General features: G+C 49.5%; 2 protein-coding genes across 9 annotated transcripts in view; both read left to right on the forward strand.

Moving 5' to 3' along the window:
• The window catches only part of TMEM108 (transmembrane protein 108), a 325910-nt gene extending 323129 nt beyond the window's left edge, over window positions 1-2781 (forward strand). For 6 of the 7 annotated variants that reach the window (XM_066351407.1, XM_066351410.1, XM_066351408.1 and 3 more), the window contains one exon: window positions 950-1287. In XM_066351407.1, the coding sequence (XP_066207504.1) occupies window positions 950-1072 (123 nt within the window). In that variant the 3' untranslated portion in view covers window positions 1073-1287. Of the gene's footprint in view, window positions 1-949; window positions 1288-1462 lie in introns of those variants that run through there. The other variant, XM_066351414.1, reaches the window with a different exon arrangement.
• Window positions 2782-5010: 2229 nt separating this feature from the next.
• Window positions 5011-22059, forward strand: part of BFSP2 (beaded filament structural protein 2) — a 70275-nt gene continuing 53226 nt past the window's right edge. The window contains exon 1 of one of the 2 annotated variants that reach the window (XM_066350891.1): window positions 5011-5651. In XM_066350891.1, coding sequence (XP_066206988.1) covers window positions 5181-5651 — 471 coding nt within the window. In that variant the 5' untranslated portion in view covers window positions 5011-5180. The remainder of the gene's footprint in view (window positions 5652-22059) is intronic. The other variant, XM_066350890.1, reaches the window with a different exon arrangement.

The raw sequence follows: 22059 nt of genomic DNA on the forward strand, positions 1-22059 counted from the left end.
AAAGCAATACATACTCCTCAAAAATTATGTTTTACTTTAAAAATAACATTCAGAGAAATCATTGAGGCTTCCTCAAGAGAAGATGTCTAAGCCAGTCTGTCTTACGCCAGTCATAGCTAGGCTGGTGGCTGAGCCTTTGCCCTAAAATCTGCAGGTGCTGAGGCCTCAGTTGTTTAGAACTGGAACAAGCTATGCCTTCCCCCCACCCCAAGTCAATACCTGGCCTGAGTCTGAGAACAGCCGTGTCGGGCTCCCTCAGTACTTGCAGTGCTTGGTAGTCGAGGCCACAGCAGTTAGGATGGCCTGAGCACTGGATACCTACCCAGGCTTTTCCACTCCTGGAGCTGTGTAGACACTGAGTTTTTCACTTACCACCAGTTATACAGACACTGATTCAGATCCGTTCAGATCCGCACATCTCGTGCTATAACAAATGGGGCAAAGATTCTTTGAGGCTTGCTCTTGGAGGATTTAGGAGAGGAAAAATTAGCCGTTGGAGGCTCTAATACGTGGGTGGCAGGAAAGGAAAGAGATGGGCAAGTGTAGGGTATGTCTAAGCGAAGCAGCAGGTTTCTTAGAGGTCTGTGAGAAATTCAGGAAGAAGAGTCTGGGGCCCAAGTGGACCACAGTTTGCCTGTTAAGGCAGTGAGCTCTGCGGCGTGTGTGTCGAGCATGAGCCCTCTCAACTTTGACAAGGAAAGCAACCCCATCTCTGGAAACCTGATGTGGGGATGATCCAGGAAGCAGGAAATCTTTTTTTGAAGCTGGTACAAAACTCTGAAAGAGAGGTCTCTGCACCTCAGCAGTAGCGGTGGAAAGGATGAAAAGTGTTTACCAAGCAATCAATCCCCCATGTAAATAATTGTCCCAGTGGATCCATTTCTTTCAGAATGGCCCCCTCATGCCCCCACCCCGCAGCTCACACCACCTCCTCCCGCTCTCTCCCCAGGACCAGCTGTCAGAGCCCCGCTCCCCGGCCAACGGCGATTACAGAGACACCGGGATGGTCCTTGTCAACCCCTTCTGCCAAGAAACACTGTTTGTGGGAGACGATCAGGTATCAGACATCTAACTGCAGCCATCTCGCTTTGCATTCCCTACCTTTTGTCTCTAAATTATAAATATACAAATATATATTATAAGTATAATCTTTGTGTAACCCTGACTTAATGAGAAACATTTTCAGCTTTCCCCCCCCCCCCTAAGAATTGTCAACATCTTTTTTATAAGTGTGGTTTAAAAGAAAAAAAATTACAGAACAATCCGTGGCTTTATAAAATAAAGGTATTTCTAAGCAAAGCCGTTGCGTTGATTGCTTCTCTGAGTAACTGGCCTTGACACGTGGGGGTCGCAGCAGCCCTAGGCAGGGAGGGGATGTCACGTGCATGTCCCTTGAGTGATGCCTAAAGCTCAGGTTCCTCTTGATTCCATGTGACCCCTGCCCCCCTCCTGTGCGCACCAGTGAGGGCCGCCTTGGGGAAGAGGACACAGGTTGGCGTACTGAAGCAGGAAAGGGGACATGTCGTCACCCCGGCGGAGGACTGCCCTGGGGCCCCACCCCGGCACCACTGACTGTCAAATGTAGTTCCATCTGAGCGGACGCGCAGGAGCGGCAGCCCCCCGGAGACCATGACGCTCAGCAGGCATCCTAAGGCCACGTCCCTCTAACATCACACAGCAGGGCCTGGCGCTGTGCTGGCCACAGAACTGCCCTTCCCTGGTGGAAAAGGCCCCCTCCCGGCACACGCCTGCGGCCCCTGCGACACCCACGTCTGCGTTCGGCACCCGTGCCTTTCTCTGGAGAGGGCTTCGATGCAGATGCACCTTGAGCTTGAGAATTCCTGCCCTCCTTCAAGGACCTCACAGTTATGGGGGTCCAGCTTCCCTTGCTCAAGAGGCCGCCAGACTGTGCCCCTGAGGAACATGTTTCTGTGAGAAGCCTTGAAGTGTGGGGCTGTCACTTTCTCAGTCGTCCCGCGATCTTACAAAAACGAGACTGCCAATGCGGTCACTTGGGAGAAGAATCATCACATCCCTCCTGGGCGTGGCTGACCCGCTTGGGGGTCTGCAGATGGACTGGCCACCCAGCGCACTTGCATCCTCCCTGCCCTGTTCTGTCGGCCGGTGGCCTCCTCCACCACGCTGCGTCCAGCTCGGCTAACGGGGACCAGACCATCAGAGACTCGAGAGGGGCTCCCAGGGACGGCTGCTTCTCCATTTGTTCCCTAATACATGGTGGCTGCGACCGAGGGTAACTGCTTTGACACTTCCTTTCTCTAAAAGAAAAATAGTTTGATAGTATATATTTTGAATATAGATGTTCTTATAGTCAGATCGGGAGTTGAACTTGAATGTTGATTCATGTTTGTGTTGTTGCTGTGTTCTTTTTTGTCATGACTCTTTTCTTTCTTCCTACATTTTCCTTTAAAAAAAAAAAAGAGATGGCCTTCAAAAATGTGTGTTCTCAGTGTTGTACGAACATACTTAACATGAGTTTGGTGGTTGTCTCTCTTTAAAGACTGTTTAACCCACAAATAAGCAAGTTAAATGCTGCTCTGAGAGTCATTTTCCAGTATGCTGTTGACATTTTATCCTTCCCGTAATGTTTCTGTTGGCTATTGCATTTAACATATCATTGTGTGTGTGTACATATAGGAAAAATCTGTTTGTAAAGTCAAAATTATATATAACATATGTAATCAAAGATACATATGTTATATATAAATATGAGGTTGTATGACTTATTTTTCCTTATCAACAGAATTCAGCTACCATGTATATATAAATAAACTTATTTTATTAGCCAGAGGATTAAGTTGCTAATACATCTTGTATTTTCATTTTAAAGTAACTTTTAAGTCTTCTGTTAGTACCAATGCCACCTAACATCCATCTGTATTTTTAATCTACTTTAACCGTCAGTTGGGTTTTATGAGAATGCTGAGCTAATAGGATTAGCAATTTATTATTTGCTAAGACAAATTCTTTAAAACAGGTCTGTGAGTTCTCCAAAAGAGAATCATCCCTCTTCAAGTCTTTGGAGACACTGTTGTCTATTAAGGTACATCACCTCCTCAACCCGCCCCTCCCCAGGACTCAGGGTTTCACTGTAAATATCTTAGAGTCAGAGAAGTCTGAAGTTTGCTTGGCCAGGAGTGCTACCACGCTATAGAGGACAGTAGTTCCTATGCAGCCTTTACAAACAACTTAGTGTAGCTGGAACCCTTCCTTTCGCCTTGAGCGATACATCCTGAAATCCTCAAGAACACAGCCCCTCAGGACCCAGTCAGCGCCACCTATCTTAGGATGCTATTATAGCCCAGTCTCACGGGCACCATGGGTCCTCGAGGGGGCCCAGAGGTGTATTCACCGCACGAATACCGTGTCCGAATAAACAAGCAACACCACTAGCCTCGCTTGATCAAGTTGGTTTCTTCATCTGTTAATCATATAACCCAGTAGTTTTCAACCGCCAGTCCACGGACCCAGTGATTATAGACTCTGTAATCATCATACAACATCAGGGTGGTTTACCTTTCACAGACCAGCATGAAATTTCTGATAGACTGGCACCAGTTGGCAGACTGGCAGTTGAAAACCACTGATATGACAAACATTGATATTTATGAAGTACCTTCCATGTCATCTCAAAAAAAGACAAAGTAGAAGAAAAGGAAAGAGTTTGTGGTATCCTAATCAGCAAGGAAGAGCACAGAGAATACTCCAGTAGGCGACCAGGGTAGACACCTGTGTGACCATGGTTAGATACCCTGCTCCCAGTGGTGGGAGACAGAGGGCGTCCTAGAGAAGTCACTGGATTGAGAGTCAGAAGAGGCCTCCTCCCCCCAGCTCTGCTACTTTCTGAACATGGGACCTGGGGTCAGTCAACGGCAGCTGTCGGGCCTCATCACCTGGGAGGGATTATAGCCTTAGGACTAGGAACAGAACTGGAGTTGTTCTGTGCGCAGCCCAGATAACAGTGCGTGTCAACCCTGCACTGCCCCCGGCTGGATCCAGAACTCAGTGCAATAAAATAGGAACTCAGGGCCAGATGCAGCTCTAAACGTGGTTCCCTTCCCCTCTCTCACGGCAGGGTGTCCCCACGTTGCAGGATCTGGAACATCGCCAGCCTCGGGGTTGTGGTTACTTGGTTTCTCTGGGGTAAACTCGAGTGCAGTGGTTCTCAGATCCACGTGGGGCTGGAGGATCCTTTCTGAGTCTGAAGAGTCATGCCAACATGCGTTAGTGGATCCTGAGGACAGGAATTAAAATATGGGGTGTTGGCAAATCCTAACACGGAGCACCCTTAAAGAGCGTAGTGGAAACCCTCTCTCTTTGTTTTACTAATTTTCTGGCAGATGGAAAAGAAGATGTATAGGGAACAGTTCGAGTGTAATAGGTGCCCAGCATGTGTGGGACCCGAATTTGCCCAAGGTCCCTTGTCTCATGAGTTAGGGCCTAGGCTAGTACATGGAAAGTGAGGTTCAGAGAGATGAAATGATGTGGCCAAGGTCACACAGCTAATGAATGGCAGTTTTCTTGGGAAGGAAGGTACTAGGCAGAGAGACCAGAAGCCGCTCCCAGGACTGAGGGAGGATGAAGGAAGCAACAGGCTTGGTTTGTTTCTCTCAAGACCCTGGGGTCGCTGCCGTCACAGCTGGTTCACATCTGTTTCCATCCCCTGTTCCCTGTCTGGACAGGTGGGCACACTCTTTCACACATTCGCACGTGCAGCACATGTAAGGGTGTAGAGAGCCTGACACCGACCCTGGGGACACCTGGGCTGACTGAGTCCTGGCCCAGCCACCCACTCACCTGAGACGGGGGGCTGCTCGAGGCCTGCCGGGCCCTCTCTTAGGGGTGAAATGCAGAAACCCGATGAGCCACCTCTGCAGCCTGCACGGACCCAGCCTCCCCCACCACCAGCAGAAACATCTGGGAGGTCAGGCACATGACTGCCCAGAATGCGCGAGTGCCTCTCAGCCCGCAGCCCTCGACGGGGCCCAGTTCCCTTTCAGCTCAGTGAATGGTGGAAGCGCCAGGAAAACAGCAGACAAAGCAGCCCGGGGCACAGGGGAGCTTCCAGAGAGGCCCGTGACCGGGCCTCCGGGACGCTGGGGCTGGAAGCCAAAAGCCACTGGACTCTGTGACCTGGTTAGGTCACAGAGGCAGAAGCAGTGATGAGCTCAAGGCGAGTGGTGGTGGAGGCGCCTGCTGGCGCCAGCATGCCCCTCCAGAGGCACAGGGCGTCCTTCAGGGCGTCCTCCCTGGAGAGCCCCCCGGCCTCCAGGATCAGTGCCATGGGTGACCTTGTCCGAGCACCCAGGGTCTATGTAGGGATGGCGCCCAGTGGGTGCACAGGTGGCCTTGGTGCCCGCGTGACCCGCCGAGCCCTGGGCATCAGCAGTGTCTTTCTGCAGGGGCTGTGGAGCTCAGGCCCGGCCACGGTGCCTGCTCCTGGCCTGGAGAGGGACCTCGGGGCCACTGAAGACCTGGGGGGCTGCCTGGTGGAATACATGGCCAAAGTGCACGCACTCGAGCAAGTCAGCCAGGAGCTGGAGGCCCAGCTGCGGATGCACCTGGAGAGCAAGGCCGGGCGCTCGGAGAGCTGGGGCGCCCTCCGGGCCTCCTGGGCCAGCAGCTGCCAGCAGGTGAGTACCGGGCTGGGCCCAAGGGCGCTGCAGAGGGCCGGGAGGGGACGCTGACCACCGCCTGGTGCACCATCTCAGGGAGCTCATTATCGGAGAACAAGCGTGCTGAGGCAGGGGGCAGGGGAGTGAGTAGTCTGAAGCCAGAAAAACTAGCCATAACCCCTTCTACTTTCATGCTACAAGTACTAATGACAGTAGTATCAGCAGTAATGACTACCATCGACAGGTGGGCTAGGGTCCAGGTCCACGTGAGTTCCTCGGCATGCACTCACAGCGGTGCTATGCAATATCTCATTCACCAATTGCATTTTTAAGATGAGAAAACTGAGGCACAAAGTTCAGTTATCTGGCCATGATCACACAGCGAGTGCGGGGATAGAGCTGAGATTTGAACTTGAATCTTTTCGGCTCCATAGCCTACATTTGTCCCAATACCTTGGGCTGCCTCTGTAACCTTTGTGTTAAGAGAGGGTTTTACAGCCCTCATCCAGTGGAACAACCATCAAATGGATGTAGCATTAAAAATAATATGTGAAGGTATGTTCCTGTATCCATCTATAATTGCACTGTTCAATAGAAACCTGAGCCACATAAATCATTTATAAGTTTCTATCACCCCATTAAAAAAAAAAAGTAAAAAGAAACAGGTGAAGTTAGTATTAGTGTTCTAGCTTACTTAATTCAATATATTTTAAATGTGATTTCAACATGTAATCAACATAAAAATAGTAATAGATAATGGACCTTCAAATAGAACTTGCCTATATCCATACTGTCCAACCTGGTAGCCCGGGGTCCCCAAGCTTTTTACACAGGGGGTCAGTTTACTGTCCTTCAGACCATTGGAGGGCCGGACTATAAAAAAAACTATGAACAAATCCCTATGCACACTGCACAAATCTTATTTTAAACTAAAAAAAAACAAAACAGGAACAAATACAATATTTAAAATAAAGAACAAGTAAATTTAAATCAACAAACTGACCAGTATTTCAATGGGAACTATGGGCCTGCTTTTGGCTAATGAGATGGTCAATGTCTGGTTCCATATTTGTCACTGCTAGCTGTAACAAGTGATAGGACGCGCTTCCGGAGCCATGACGCATGTGTCCCGCGTCACTAGAAGTAGTACTGTACGTGAGCGCCGCCACATACAGTACTCCGGGAGCACAGGATGCATACTTCTCTCACTGACCACCAATGAAAGAGGTGCCCCTTCCGGAAGTGCGGTGGGGGGCCGGATAAATGGCCTCAGCGGGCCACATGCAGCCCACTGGCCGTTGTTTGGAGACCCCTGTGGTAGCCACTAGCCACGTATGACTGGTGAGCACTTGAGATGTGGCTAACGAGACTGAGGAATTGAAATTTACTCTTTGGCTTTTGTTACACATGTGGCTAGTGGCCATCCTAGTGGACAGGGCAGGAGCCAGCGGTGTCACCACTCTTCCTTGCTTAGTCAGGACCTGCCCTCCACAGTGGTTGCGGCAGAGCTCTGTCCATCCATCTCGTCTGGCCTGCAGCCTGTGACTCTGCCTCTGGGACTCCAGCCAGCCCTGCACAGCTCATCTGTCTCTATGCGGTTGGCTGCCTTCTCTCCTCCCCTCCCCCACCAAGTGCTGGCCCTGGGATCCCTCCGCACTAAATCAGCTTTTCACCCAACCAGGAGCTGCCAGCTCAGACCCCTGGCTCCCTGAGTCCCAGCACTCAGCCCCCAAGACGAGGTCACAAACATACATTTGTGTGTGTTTGGGTGACGCTGAGCACACACTCAGGGGCTCCCTCCCTGCCCCCTCTGCCTCCCATTTCATCCCGGGATGCTTCTCCCTCACCATCCGTCCATGCCCAACTGACAGCACAGCATGTGGTAGGCCCATGACCTACCACACCCTCCTCTCTGCACTGCCTGAGCTGCTGTTCTGCCTGCATCCAGCCTCACTGGAAAATTCAAAAGTAGAACCTACTGCCTATGGAAATTTAGTATTGAAAAGGGCCCTGGCTGGTTGGCTCAGTAGTAGAGCATCGGCTCAGCGTGTAGATGTCCCAGGGCACACAAGAGAAGCGACCACCTGCTTCTCTCCCGCTCTCTCTCTCCCCCTTCTCTCCCTCTTCCCCTCCTGCAGCCAGTTGCTGAGTTTGAGCATTGTCCTGGGCTCAGGAGATGGGGCAGGGGCAGGCTTACTTTGGGCTACATACTGTTCTTGCACTAAGATGTTTTACCTTTAAAAAAACGGAAGTAATAAATAAAACTCCTGCCAGCAATTTGTTGGGCATGCTCTGTTGGTCCCAGCAAGTCAGCCTCAGGTGCTAAAAATAGCTCAGTTGAGTCTCAGTTGATTCAAGCATCAACCTCAGATGGGAGTTGCTAGATATATCCTGAGGGGGGCACTTGCAGAAGTCTGTCTCACTATCTCCCCTCCTCTCACTTAAAAAGAAAAAGAAAGAAAAATTTTAAAAGGCGGGGGAGGGGGCATGGCATTATTTGAAACCATTTGAGAAAAGAGTGGACTTTTTAAATAAGCGGTACAGTGTATTTAGACAAATAGACACTCAGTAGGAAAATGACAAAATTAGATCCATCCCTTGCTGAAGCCTTGGATCAATCCCAGATGTATCCTAGATTCCAATGTAAAAGGAGAAACCATACAAGTAGAGAGATGGGTGAATTCCTTTATAACCTGGGTTTGGAAATTTTTTCTGTGATATAACTCAAAATCAAAAAGCAATGAAGGGAAATATTGATACATTTGATTAGCAAAAACATAATTTTAGCAAAATTAAAAGATAAATGAGATTTTCAAAAAGGTATTTTCAACTTAAAATATAAAGGTTTAATATATCCCTATTCTATAAATAACATTTAAAATTTGAGATTAAAAGTCAACACCTATTCTTAAATAGGTCGGAGATATGAACAGAAAGTTGACATCAAAATAAATGAAAATGGTTCTCAACCATATAAAAGATGCTTAAATTCACTTTTAAAAAGAGAATTTTTTTTTCTTATTCAGTGCAAGGAGGGGAGGCAGAGACAGACTCCTGCATGTGCCCTGACTGAATCCACCTGGAAAGCCCACTAGGAGGCAATGCTCTGCCCATCTGGGGCATTGCTCTGTTGCTCAGCAACTGAGATCTTCTTAGCGCCTGAAGTGGAGGCCATGGAGCCATCCCAAGTCCCAGGGCCAACTTGCTCCAATAGAGCCATGGCTGCAGGAGGAGAAGAGAGAGAGAGAGAGCGGGACAGAGAGAGAAGCAAGAGGGGGAGGGGTGGAAAAGCAGACTGGAGCGTCTCCTGTGTGCCCTGACTGGGAATCGAATGTGGGACATCCATATGCCTGGCTGACCCTCTACCACTGAGCCAACCAGCCAGGACGGAGACATTTTTTTTATCCTACCTGAGATACCAATTTTTCCTATCAAAGTGGCATAACTCCAAAAGTGTGTCAATCTATTTTGTTGGTGAAGCTCTAGGGAAACAAGTTTATACAGTGTTAATAAAAATAGAAACTTACCATTTCTATGGGGAAGATTTTGGCAATATCTAGACAAATTATATATGCATTTATGTATATGTACTTGGACACATTGGCAAAAACATGAACAAAATGTATGCATAGGCTGTTTATTTCAACCCTATCAATAATAGCAAGAGTCTGGAAACAACCCAAATGCCTATCAAAGGGGGGTAGAGGAGGGCTAGTTGAATAAGCAATGATACATCCACAAAAGAAATGAGGAATTGCTCTTTAACTATTAATGGAGGGACTCCAGGACATATTGTGGAGTTAAAAAGCAAGGTGAGGGAGTGTATATGTTGTTTTACCCATTTATCTAAAAAGGGGAAGGGATATGAATATATTCATATATATGGTTATAGTTGAAAAAATAGAATGGAAAATAAAACGATAAATGTTTTTAAATGATCACTTAAGGAGAAGGGAGGGCATAGACACTAAAATTCTTTCATCTTGTTATATGGAAATGACTTTGAAACCATGCAAATATCTTACAGAATTAAAAAACAATCTTAAAAAGCAAACCCTAAAAACTAAAAGGAAAAGGAAACAAATGAATCCAACTATGTATCAAACTGATGGTATAATCACAGAGAGGAACTATTCCAAGTGATTTTTTAAACCACAGTAATTTGTATATCCCTACAGAGTGGACAAAAGAGGACCACAAAAAGAATCTTAACTCGGCCCTGGCCGGTTGGCTCAGTGGTAGGGCGTTGGCCTGGCGTGCAGAAGTCCCGGGTTCGATTCTCGGCCAGGGCACACAGGAAAAGCGCCCATCTGCTTCTCCACCCCTCCCCCTCTCCTTCCTCTCTGTCTCTCTCTTCCCCTCCCACAGCCAAGGCTCCATTGGAGCAAAGATGGCCCGGGCCCTGGGGATGGCTCCATAGCCTCTGCCTCTGCCTCTGCCTCTGCCTCTGCCTCAGGCGCTAGAGTGGCTCTGGTCGCAACAGAGTGACGCCCCGGATGGGCAGAGCATAGTCCCCCTGGTGGGCGTGCCGGGTGGATCCCGGTCGGGCACTTGCGGGAGTCTGTCTGACTGCCTCCCCGTTTCCAGCTTCAGAAAAAAAAAAAAAAGAATCTTAATTTCACTGATCACATTGCTGGTAGTAGTGTTGGTATTGTCATTCTGACACTGTGTGTGTGTGTCTGTGTGTACTGTGGGATAAAGCAAAGAGTGATTACACATGTGTCACTGAGAGCAGACTTTCAGTGTGGGTGAAGGAGACAGATTGTGAGACTAATCAAGTTCAGCCTGTCCAGCGGTGGCAAGGAGCTGGGAAACGGGGTGCTTGTATAGCACCGCAGTGGCTCCGAGTCCTCAAGGGAACGTTCTGGGCTACAGGGGACTTGTATTTCAAAGAGGCAGAAAAAGGATTTACAATTCCACGTTTCGTAAAGAAACTGACTAAGAAGAGGCACATGGGGGGGGGGGGAGCCTCCTGTCTGGCTCTGACTGGAATAAACAGTAGATTCCTTTGGCAGCCTGAGCTCTCTCAGGCAGACGTGATAAGGGGCTGGGGTCATCATAGGGACATGCTCTGCAGCTGACAGGAGGCACACCAGACTCTAGTCAGGCCCCCCGGGGGGGGGGGGCTGAGTGACATCATTTATGATAAGAGTTCTGCAGTTCTCACTGCTGAGCGCCAAGCCGCCCCTGCTCACCATCCGTCCCCATCGCTGAGAGCCTGGCACAGGGCGTGTCACACCAAGGGCGGCTGCCTAGAGAACCAGGAGGGCTCGGGTTTCAAATCAGAACCCTAAAGTGAGGGGCAGAGAGCTTCTCTAAGATCTCCACGTCTGACATTTCCGAAGTGAGAATGTCACTGGGAACCACCGGAAGGTGCAGTAGAGCCGAGCATCACAGCCCGACTGGCTGCTGTGAGAGGAGCTGAGGAAACTCGTTCCCTGTGGACCGGACCGGACCGGACCGAGCAGCTAGATGTGGGTTTGATAAAGTGGCAGGCTGTGAACCCCGTCTGTGCCCTGCTCCTACTTGTGTTGTTAAAACAAATAAATAAATAAATAAAAAGGAGAAAGGGCCCATTCTCCAGAAGCTTAGCGAGAGGTGGTGACTGTGCTTCTAGTGACAGGGCTGGGTGACTGGGGACCAGCAGGGCAGGCTTATTTGGGGCTATATACTGTTTTTTGCACTGTTAAGATGTTTTACGTTTTAAAAAACTAAAGTAATAAATAAAACTCCTGCCAGCAACTTGTTACATGGCAGGCAGGGGTTGGGGTTCCAGCCAGGTCCCCGGCAAGTGAAGCCCGCCCCCCAGCCTCAAAGAAGCATCTAAGCCCCCCTACTGAGAGGAGGGGACACTCACTTAACAACCTGGTCTCAAAACACACACACACATTACACACACACCAAAATGGAATATTTTATAAAATAGCAAGAGAAATATCTTCTAATGTGCTACACTCTCCAAAAGAACCAAATTAAAACAATCTGGGCAACTGGTGTGTCTGGACAAACGAGGTGGCTCTTTGTGGGGAATTATTGCAAGCGGGGTTGAACCGAGCAGAGCATTGGATGGACCCCCGGCATCCTCCCCCCCCCCCCCCCACACACACAGGGTTCATGCTGATCCACCGGAGTGGGAATTTAGGGAAATGAAACCTAGTTTAGCGTCCCTGGCTGGGGAAAAGCGCAGTCTCACTTATCGGGGTGTAAAGGAGCAGGTAGCGCTGAGCCGCACGTGCACGATTCAGCAGAAACGAGGAGGGACTCCAACCGCTATCCGTAGGTAAGGAAGAGCTGTGCACAGGGAGTGGAAACCTCCACCCCAACACCGACCCGCTGTCGGAAAACAACTTGTCACTTCTATTTATTTATTTCCAGGGCCAGTGAGTAATCATCGAGATAAGTCTTAGGGGAAATACTACAATACAGAGAAAGAAAGTTAGAAAGCCGCCATCTCTCTCCCCTCTCCCGCCCCTTCAGCAGACTCAGGGGCCACGTTATACAGCACGTTATACAGAATCAGCCCTGCCTGATCCTAAGTGCTCACACCTGCCAGCCCACCCCCAGCACCTGTCACCTCCCTGCAACCCCCTGCCCAGCCCCTGCTGCTGGCCCTGCTGCCCAGAGCTTCCTGGCATCCTCCCAGCCTTCAACTGAGCCCCGTGGTCACCGTCTTCCTCCCCACGCTCCACGTGCAAGCGCGAGCCCCAGGGCTGCTCCTGCAGGCCTCACATGCTGCCCCAGGGCCGCTCCTGCAGGCCTCAGATGCTGCCCCAGGGCTGCTCCTGCAGGCCTCACATGCTGCCCCAGGGCCGCTCCTGCAGGCCTCAGATGCTGGGTTCTAGCAGGAAGTTTTACTCCCTGTCTCATCTGGTCCTCTCTGTTAACAATGTCTGTGTCCCCCCAGGAAAATGGGGTTATGCCCCCTGGACTAGTCTGCCAGGGCTGCCATGACAACGTATCATAGACAGAACGGCTTAAAAAACAGAAACTTGTCCCTGGCCAGTTAGTTCAGTGGGTTCCGAAATACCAAGGTTGAGGGTTCGATCCCGGTCAGGACACATGCAGGACGTGACCAGTAGGTGCGTGTGGGGGAACGGCCGTGTCAGGCTTGCTCACGGGTTTACCAGCTGCGAGCACTTTGCCTGATGGGCGCGTGGGCGCGCGGCAGCGCCAAGTGTGTGTGTGTGGTTTTTCCCTTGGTGGTGATTCTCCCAGATCACTCCCCCGCCACCACGAGGTGCGGTCTTCCCTGCTCCCTTGCCTTTCACTGCAAAAGCAGATTTTCCTTTGTTTATTAGCTGTCTTCCTTTTGTTTATTCGCTCACCTGTCTTGCGAGCCTACAATAAACAGGTAATGGTCCAACGCTTTCCGGCCTCGCAGTTCCTCCTGTCTGCCGGAGTTCAATGGGAACCAGCCTGGCCTCGGCCACCAGCCTTACAGTGCACAAGTAAGAAAAACAAAAATGAATGTTTCTCTCTCTGGCTTGCTCCATCTCTCAGTCTCTCTCCCTTCTTCTCTCTGTCTCTAAAATCAATCAATTAAAAAATATATATTTTCTTACAGTTCTAGCGGCTAGAGATCTGAGATCAAGATGTCAGTAGGGTTGTTTCTGCTGAGCCTTCTCTTGGGGGCTTATAGATGGCTGCCTTCTCCCTGTGTCTGCACATCTCCTTTCTTTTTGATATGTGTCCAAATTTCCTTTTTGTTTTTTAATTATTAACTTTAGAGAATGAAAGGGGGGGGGGGAGAGAGAGAGAGAGAAAGAAAGAGAAACATTGATTTGTTGTTTCACTTATTTATGCACTCATTGGTTGATTCTTGTATGTGCCCTGACCAGGGATCAAAATCACAACCTTGGTATGTCATGACAATACTGCAACCACCTGAGTACCCGGTCAAGGCCATATTTCCGCTTTTTATGAGGACACCCTTGTAGCATCATTTTAACTGAATTATCTCTCGAAAGACCCTATCTCCAAACACAGTCACATTCTGAAGTGTTAAGGGTTAGGACTTCAACATATTGAATTTGGGGGAAACATGGTTCAGCTCATAACACCCATTTTATAGACAAAGAAACTGAGGCCCACAGAGATAAAGTTTCTTGTTGAGTTAGTGTCCCAGCCAAGACCAATTCGATATTATGTCGACCCCCAAATATTTTTCTTTTTTTTAAGATTTATTTATTTATTTTAGAAGAGAGAGAGAGAGAGAGAGAGAGAGAGAGAGAGAAGGGTGAGAAGCAGGAAGTATCTACCCCTATATGTGCCTTGACCAGGCAAGCCCAGGGTTTCGAACCGGAGACCTCAGCGTTCCGGGTCAACCCTTTATCCACTGCACCTCCACAGGTCAGGCCTACCCCTATGTATTTTTAAAAAGCTCATGCTATACTCATTATAAGGCTAGTACCGTCCTGTCTCAAACTCCTGTCCCCAAGGGGTAAATGGTTTGCGCATACTTTCAGTGCCCACTGTCTGATGAGGGTTTTAGTCAGCAAAGGCCATTCACCGTGAGGAGCTTGCGCTCAGGCATGTGTCTCCTTTGTCCCCTCTGCCTCTTTTCATTTGCAGGAAACTGTCAGACAGTGATTGGTCCTCACCCAGGCTCACTGTCACTGGAACTAACTGCAACACAGGCGGCTGGGCGGCTTCCAGCTCGTCAGGCTGCTCAGAACTAGGACTTGAAAGTTTAATAGCTTTGCGGTCCCCCAGGGTTTCTATTTTTCTCTGTCAGTGATCTTAATGCTCAGAAAAATGTGCCGCGCAGTTGGTCACTGAGGCAGAATGTCTTTATCTGAGCAGCAAGCGCCCCTCCCCCAGCACGGGAGCTGGGCACCAGCGGGGGCGGCAAGAGGCCCCTTCTAAAATGTACCCTTGCCTCTGTCCTTGCCACAGGCTTCTGGGCTGGGATGCGTGTCCCCTGCAGGATGACCTGACTACCTCTCACCGTCTCCTAATCCCAGGGCCCCAGGAAGAGCTGCGAGTTCATGGTGGGAGAGCCCCCCACCCCCGTGGCACCCCCTTGCATTCTGGGTCCACAGGCAAAGCAGGCACCTGTTAAAGCCAGGCAGACCGTCAAGAGCACACTGCTAGGTGGACAGAGTCAGGCTGGACGTCTCAGGGAAAGGGAGTTAGGAGGGGTTCATCATGAGCTTTGGGCTTGTGCTGGGTGATTTGGGGGAAAGTTTTAAGAGCAAGGCCTTGTTTTTTGTTTTTAATTTTTCCAGTGATTTGAGAGAGAGAGGCAGGGGGAAGGGACAGAGAGAGAAGCATCGGCTTGTTGTTCCACTTAGCTGTTCCATTTAGTTCTGGACTCATCGGTCACTTCTCATATGTGCCCTGAGTGGGGATCAGACCCACAACCTCAGCGCCCTGGGATGATGCTCGATACACTGAACCACCAGGCTCCACGTGGCCAGCAAGGCCTTTTCCTGCATTTGATGCTGTCAGGAATTTGGGGCAGTTTAATGATTGGGTGGCTTATAGGTTTGATCCAGGAGACAGAAGGAGCAGAGAGGACACAGAGGTATCTTTAGTAAACAGCAGTCACTGTCACTTGTGCTGGCTGGATGAGGAATGTTGGTTTTTGTGGCTGCAGATCACAGTGTGGTCCTGTCTGATTATTGCTGACACTGTGAACCTCCTGTGCAGGGGAAGTCCTATGGCCGACCTGTTCGTGGCCGGCTGTCTGCTCTCAGGGACACGTCATCCTCAGCGGTGGCAGGAAGTAGAGACAGAGCTGGTGCGTGAGGGGCCTCCTGCCTCACAGGACCCTTGAGCCAGGGGCTGAGATGTCGACACGCCTGACTGTCTCACCCCCCCCCCCCTGTGGATGTCTGTCTTGGCAGCCATGCACCTAAGCTGTGCCCACGAGAGAGCAGGGCTGTGGCTCAGACGGAGCCCACCAGGAAGCTTTCTCCACTTCACCCTGACCAGAGGGAACCCCCGGCCCGGTCACCCCGACCTTGAGTTCCCTTATCTCTAAACTGAGTGAGAATGGTCCTTTCTCACAGGATGGCCGCGAGGACGGCAAGACAGGGCAGGTGTTCTAGAAGGAAAGCTTCCGGAAGGCAGGGGCTGGGCTCTCCGGCGTCCTGCACAGGGCCGGGCACACCGTACATGCGTGATAGGTAGTGAGCAAAGTCATCAATGAGAGAAGCTCTGTGACCTTCCTAGGACTGCTGTGACAAAATCCTGCAAACGGGGCGTACTGAAACGGGGCGGAAGGGTGTTCTCTCCCCATTCTGGAAGCTGGACGTTGGAAATCTAGGTATCACCTGGACTGGTTCTCTCCGAAGGCGAATCTGCTTCGTGCCTCCTCCCTTCCCACCTTTGGGTGGTCCTGGCCAACCTGGACCTTCCTCGGCTTGTAGATGCGTTACTCCAGTCTCTGCCTTTATTCTCCCTGTGTGTCTGTGTCCAAATTTCCCTCTTTAAAGAACACCAGTCACATTGGAGTAGAGCCGCCCCTCATGACCTCATCTTCACTGGACTGTATCTACAAGGCCCTTGTTTCCGAAGAAGGTCACATTCACAGGTATTCACTGGGGGTGGTGGGGGGGTCAGGCTTCGGAATATCTTTCGGGTGGTACACAATTCAGCCCGTAACGGGAGCTATTGTTTTTCACATTATAGTCCTGATTCCCAACATTTTCTCCCGTTTCCTCAAATCTCATTTGAAAAGTTTCCAAAAATACCAGTCTTTCTGCACCTAACTCACCTCACACTCCCTGCCTTTTGTACTCGAAATCGGATCCCAAGGCCTGTATCAAAGCAGTGGGAGCTTGGGGGTCAGGAAGAGAAAGCCACGCTGCAGGGAGCCCGAGAGAGTACTGTTCACATGGAAACACAGTGAAGGCCACCGAGTGGCTGCTTGACCTTGGACAAGTTACCCCACCTCTTTCAACTTCAGTGTCCTCCATTTATTAGATGAAGGGATCGGATCAAAGTGACATCTCCCTGCAGATGTGGAGGGAACAGGTCAGACTCCCTTTCATCGCTGCTGCGAGCAGGGGGTCACTTCCCTGTTCTCCTCGCGGGCATCTGAGACAGGCTCGGGGTCTGTCTGCTCAGCACCTGCGTGCCTGCGGCAGCTCTTCTCCCCCCCAGGCTCCTGTCTGTGAAAACGAGAGGGCGGAAGTCTCTGAACTCCCGAGCCTCAGGCCTAGACCTCTCGGTCACTGCTCCTCATTATCTCCCCAGCAGCGGATGGAGCCTAAAGAGAAGAGGAAGCCCTCCAGTGAGCCCAGGTCCCTAATCCTCTGTGGCTCAGCTGGTTGGCCAGCTACCGCTGGGAATGCTCAGTAATGAGGCCACTTCCTTCATTTCCAAGGGCCAGGGGGCAGCCTATGCCCCAACACTGATTTATAACCACCCACTCCCACACACACACCTGCCAGAATATATCCCAGGTCTTGTCAAATGGCAGTGAAGGGAGAAACTGAACAGAGAGGGGGTAAACTGAGAGAGAACAAAGCCCACCTCTGATCCAAAGATCACAAAAACCCAGATTAAACTAAACCAACAAAGAGCTGGACTTGCCAGCTTGGAGGCCTCCAGCATGGCACCTGAGCTGGAGCTGGTGCTGGGTACGAGCGAGTCTTCTCTCCCCGTCTCGAACACACTGTCATCAGGGCTCCGTTCACCCACCAGGTAGCCTGGGCCTACAGGTTACAGTGAGAGCCCTGAACCTAACACCAGGCCCAAGGAGAGGAAGGGAGGGAGAGAGGGCACATCACAGTGCCTAACCGTACTGGATATAGCATCCAAAAGAACTGAATTCAAATTCTGACTTTGCCATTGATTCGCTTTGTGACCTAAAACAAATTTCTCAACCTCTCTGAATTTCAATGTTCTCATCTGTGAAATAAGGATAATTAATATCTACCCCACAGAATTGCCATGAGAATTAAACAATTCACTTAGAGCAACATAGATAGCATGGTGTCTGCCCATGGTAAGCACTCAGGAACTGCGGTAGTGATTTCTGTCATATCTGTAGCAGTTAAAATGATGAGAACTACTTGGATTGCATGGCCCTCCCGCTACCATCTGCCCAGCCCACTCTGCAGTACCCCAGGGGGAAGGAATTACCATTTGCACAGAGGCACTAAGAGATGGACCCTTCCTATCTTAGAAGCATCTCATTTTGTGGCAAAAATTTGTGGCCTCCACGCCAATCCAAGTGGCAGGGAACAATGCCCTTGGAAATGGGAGTCCGAGGCTTCTGCCTCTGATGGGTTCTCCTGGCAAGTGGCGCCACCTTCTGGCTGCTCTGGGAACTAACACCTCTCCTCACCCAGCTGCAAAATGTTATTTGTGTCAAGTTCTGAGTGCCTATAATTAATCCTTCACTGAGAAGCCACCCTGATCCTGAGGGGCCAGACACACAATTCTTGCTACCCTGCAGTCACTGTGTTCATGTCAGAATTTCCACAACAGCTCCCAATTTCCTGAGAATTATAAATCAACCATAAAATTTCACTTTGCCCTGAGACTTGGCATATATTAGCCAGCAAATCTGTTCTTATTCTCTGCTGCTTCCATTTGTGGTGGAAGAAACCAACCCCCTCCTTTCTCTTTCAGTTGCATTTTCTGTGGGTTTGGGTTTTAGGTCAGAGCTGACTGTGGAGCTAGACTTCCTGAGTCCCAGCCAGTCTTAACTCACCACATCTTAACGCCCCTTTTACAGATGGGGAAGCTGAGACTCAGAGATGAGAAATACAGTGTTTAGTGGAACCAGGGCCAGAACTAGAACCTCAGTTTTCCATTCCAAGTCTAATACTTTGAGTCTTGTACTCTCTTTCTTGCTGATGTCAACACAAGATGGAGTGAGCATTTCTCTGCCCTTCCCTAATCCTCTCCCTGTTAGCATCCCATTCCCAGACATAGATGCCCACCCACTGCAGGCTCCCCAGCCCCAGGTGGGGGAGGGGTGGAGGCTCAGGCAAGGGAAAAATGAGGATTCTCTTACAATTCTGTCAAATAGAACATTAGCCACATTCACCTGCCAAGCCACTGACCTGTCCTTTCTGTCCCATCATAATAAACTGAGGTTATTGTCCACATAACAGAGAATGGCTGGTTCCCTTTATTAAACTGGCCTGGTTTGTAGCCCCAGGCTCAGGGTTCAAGCACATCTACTCCCTGATTGCCCTGAAGTGTCCCTTTAGTTTCAGTGGCATTTAACCAAACGAACACTTATTAAGCACTTACTAGATGCCAGAATCTGTTCTGAGATTTTTGTACATGTCTTACTTCATTTAACTTCACAACAATCCTATGAGGAAGATACTTTTATGACCCCTTTATGAAAGATGAAGAAACTGCTGCACAGAGCAGTTAAATAACTTTTCCAAGGTAACACAGCTAAAAAGTGATGGAGACAGTCCTGGCAGGTTGGCTTAGTTGTAGAGTGTTGGCCTGGTATGTGGATGGCCCAGCATGTGGATGGCCTGGTTTGATTCCTGGTCAGGGCACACAGGAGAAGCTCCCATCTGCTTCTTTACTCTTTCCCCTCTCACTTCTCTCTCTCTTCCTCCTTCTCTCTTCCCTTCCTGAAGCCATAGCTCAATTGGAGTGAATTGGCTCCTGGCACTGAGGATGGCTCCATGGCCTCCACCTCAGATGCTAAGAAGAGCTTGGTTGCTGAGCAATGTAGCAATGTCCCAGGTGGGCAGAGCATCTCCCCCTAAGTGGGCTTGCCAGGTGGATCTCAGTTGGAGCACATGCAAGAGTCTCTCTCCCTCCCCTCCTCTCACTGAATAAAAATTTTTTTAAAAAAATAATGGAGACAAGACTTCAACTTAGGTAGTCTGATTTAGATGCTGTGTACCCAGCTCCACTCTAGACAGATGAAGGCTCAAGGCACCCTGACCCCAGAGGGATTCTGGGATAAAGAAGAACCCTGTCTGCCTGACCAGGCAGTGGCGCAGTGGATAGAGCGTCAGACTGGGATGCGAAGGACCCAGGTTCAAAACCCTGAGGTCGCTGGCTTGAGCCCAAGATCGCTGGCTTGAGCAAGGGGTCACTCGATCTGCTGTAGCCACCCAGTCAAGGCACATATAAGATAGCAATCAATGAACAACTAAGGTGCCGCAACAAAGAACTGATGCTTCTTATCTCTCTCCCTTCCTATCTGTCTGTCCCTATCTGCCCCTCTTTCTGTCTCTGTTCTGTCTCTGTCACACACACACACACACACAAGAACCCTGTCTTAGACGATTCCCAAGAAGCAGAGCATTTCATTGTATATATACACCATAGGGTATATATTTTTGTGCTGATAAATGTAGGTTGCTTCCATATTTCTCTATCACAAAGAGAAGGGGGCATTAACCTGCTTGCATACACACAGGAAGGTTTCTCTCGGTCAGAGGTGGGCAAACTATGGGCAGGCCAAACCCAACCAGGCACCTGCTTTTGTAAATAAAGTTTGATTGGAATACAGTCATACCCATTCACTTACTAACCCTCCATGGCTGATTCATTCCACAAGGGCAGGGTTGTGCAGTTGCAACAAAAACCATAGTGCCGGCCCTGGCCGGTTGGCTGAGCAGTAGAGTGTCGGCCTGGCGTGCGGGGGACTGGGTTCGATTCCCGGCCAGGGCACATAGGAGAAGCGCCCATTTGCTTCTCCACCCCCCCCTCCTTCCTCTCTGTCTCTCTCTTCCCCTCCCGCAGCCAAGGCTCCATTGGAGCAAAGATGGCCCGGGCGCTGGGGATGGCTCCTTGGCCTCTGCCCCAGGCGCTAGAGTGGCTCTGGTCGCGGCAGAGCGATGCCCCGGAGGGGCAGAGCATCGCCCCCTGGTGGGCAGAGCGTCGCCCCTGGTGGGCGTGCCGGGTGGATCCCAGTCGGGCGCGTGCGGGAGTCTGTCTGACTGTCTCTCCCCATTTCCAGCTTCAGAAAAATACAAAAAAAAAAAAAACAACCATAGTGCCCACAAAGCCTAAAACATTTCCTCTCTGGCCCTTTGTAGAAAGTTTTCTGAGCGTGTTCTAGGTCAGTATCCAGGAGAACGAGCTGTGTCCATCATCAGCTTTTACACAGCATTGCTAACTCACTCCCCAAAGTGGTCATGCAAATTTACCCTCCCAGAAACAGCAGGTGAGAGCTCCAATCTCTCACATTCTAACTTCCCAAAGGGTTACCAACCTGATGCTTGTGATTTGATTTCTCGATGTCATTTCATAGGTTTGGCTCTTTAAACGTATATCACTTATTCATTCATTTAACAAACATTAGTCAGAGATTACTAGGTGCCTGGTACTATCAAGATGCAGCTGCCCCATTTTACAAGAGAAGAAAGGTCTCTGTCAGGTGCAAGGGCGCTGGGGAAGCAAGATGGTGGCATGCCAGTTCTGCCGCCCCGCCTTGCGGAGGGTAGCACCCTGAACAATCGCTAAGTAGCTGACATTATTCGGCAGGCCTGAGGATGCTCTGCTGGGAAATAAAACAACAATTTGGCAGCCTGCCCATAGCTTCTGACAGTCAGGGGCACCTCCGCCGTAATTCTTAGCAGAAGGACCTGCCTTTCACACAGGCGCCAGTCGAGCTGTTTAGTAATTAAACTGGTTTGTTGTTGTTTTATCTTCCCTATTGATTTTAGAAAATAAAACATCTGTGATTATAAGAGAGAATGAGTGTGAGGAAGAGACTGTCTATCACTGAGACAGCAAGAAATAGAGCTTTGTTATTTAAAGTCACCAAAACAGCTGATAAATCAAGGGAAAGGTGGGGGAGGGCGTGTGAGTGAACTAAGCCTTCACTAGCTGGCCGGAAGGTCAGTATGCGACGTTGGTGGCTGATAACTCAAGCAGTCAAGAAATTTGTACAAACATGGGGCAAGCTCTGGACGGAGGAAAAGTTGTTAAGTGCTGGGGACTGGGACTCTGGTTGGGGGGGGGGCAGGAAAATACTTTCTGTACCAGCTTTTCTTGTCGGTATTGTTTAAGTTTTTAAAGCCAATGTTATGAATAGCTTTGACCGTTTTAAATTAAAATGGAAGAAGTACAAAACAGAGCTAGGATGAGTAAAATAGATGAAGCGATATATGCATCACAGCCTCAGATAGAGGGTAGAGGTTGGTGGGAGTGAAGATTTTTTTTTAATTAGCCATGAGATTTTAATTGTTTAAGTAGGGAGATGAGAGGGGTCATCATTCTAGTTTCTCTCTACCTTTATCTGTAGCTTTATATAGTTGAAATTTCCCACAATAAAAAGTTGTTATTTTTAAGGGAAAAGATAATATGGTCTGTGGAGTCAGATAGCTTGTTGTTGTTTGTTTTTTTTGGGGGGGGGGTTGTTTGTTTTGTTTTGTTTTGTTTTTTAGAGATTTTATTTAGTGATTTTACAGAGAGAGGAGGGGATGGGAGCAAGATGTATCAACTCACAGTTACTCACTTTAGTTGTTCATTGATTGCTTAT

This window comes from Saccopteryx leptura, chromosome 10 (assembly GCF_036850995.1).
Source record: "Saccopteryx leptura isolate mSacLep1 chromosome 10, mSacLep1_pri_phased_curated, whole genome shotgun sequence".
Lineage (NCBI taxonomy): Eukaryota > Metazoa > Chordata > Mammalia > Chiroptera > Emballonuridae > Saccopteryx > Saccopteryx leptura.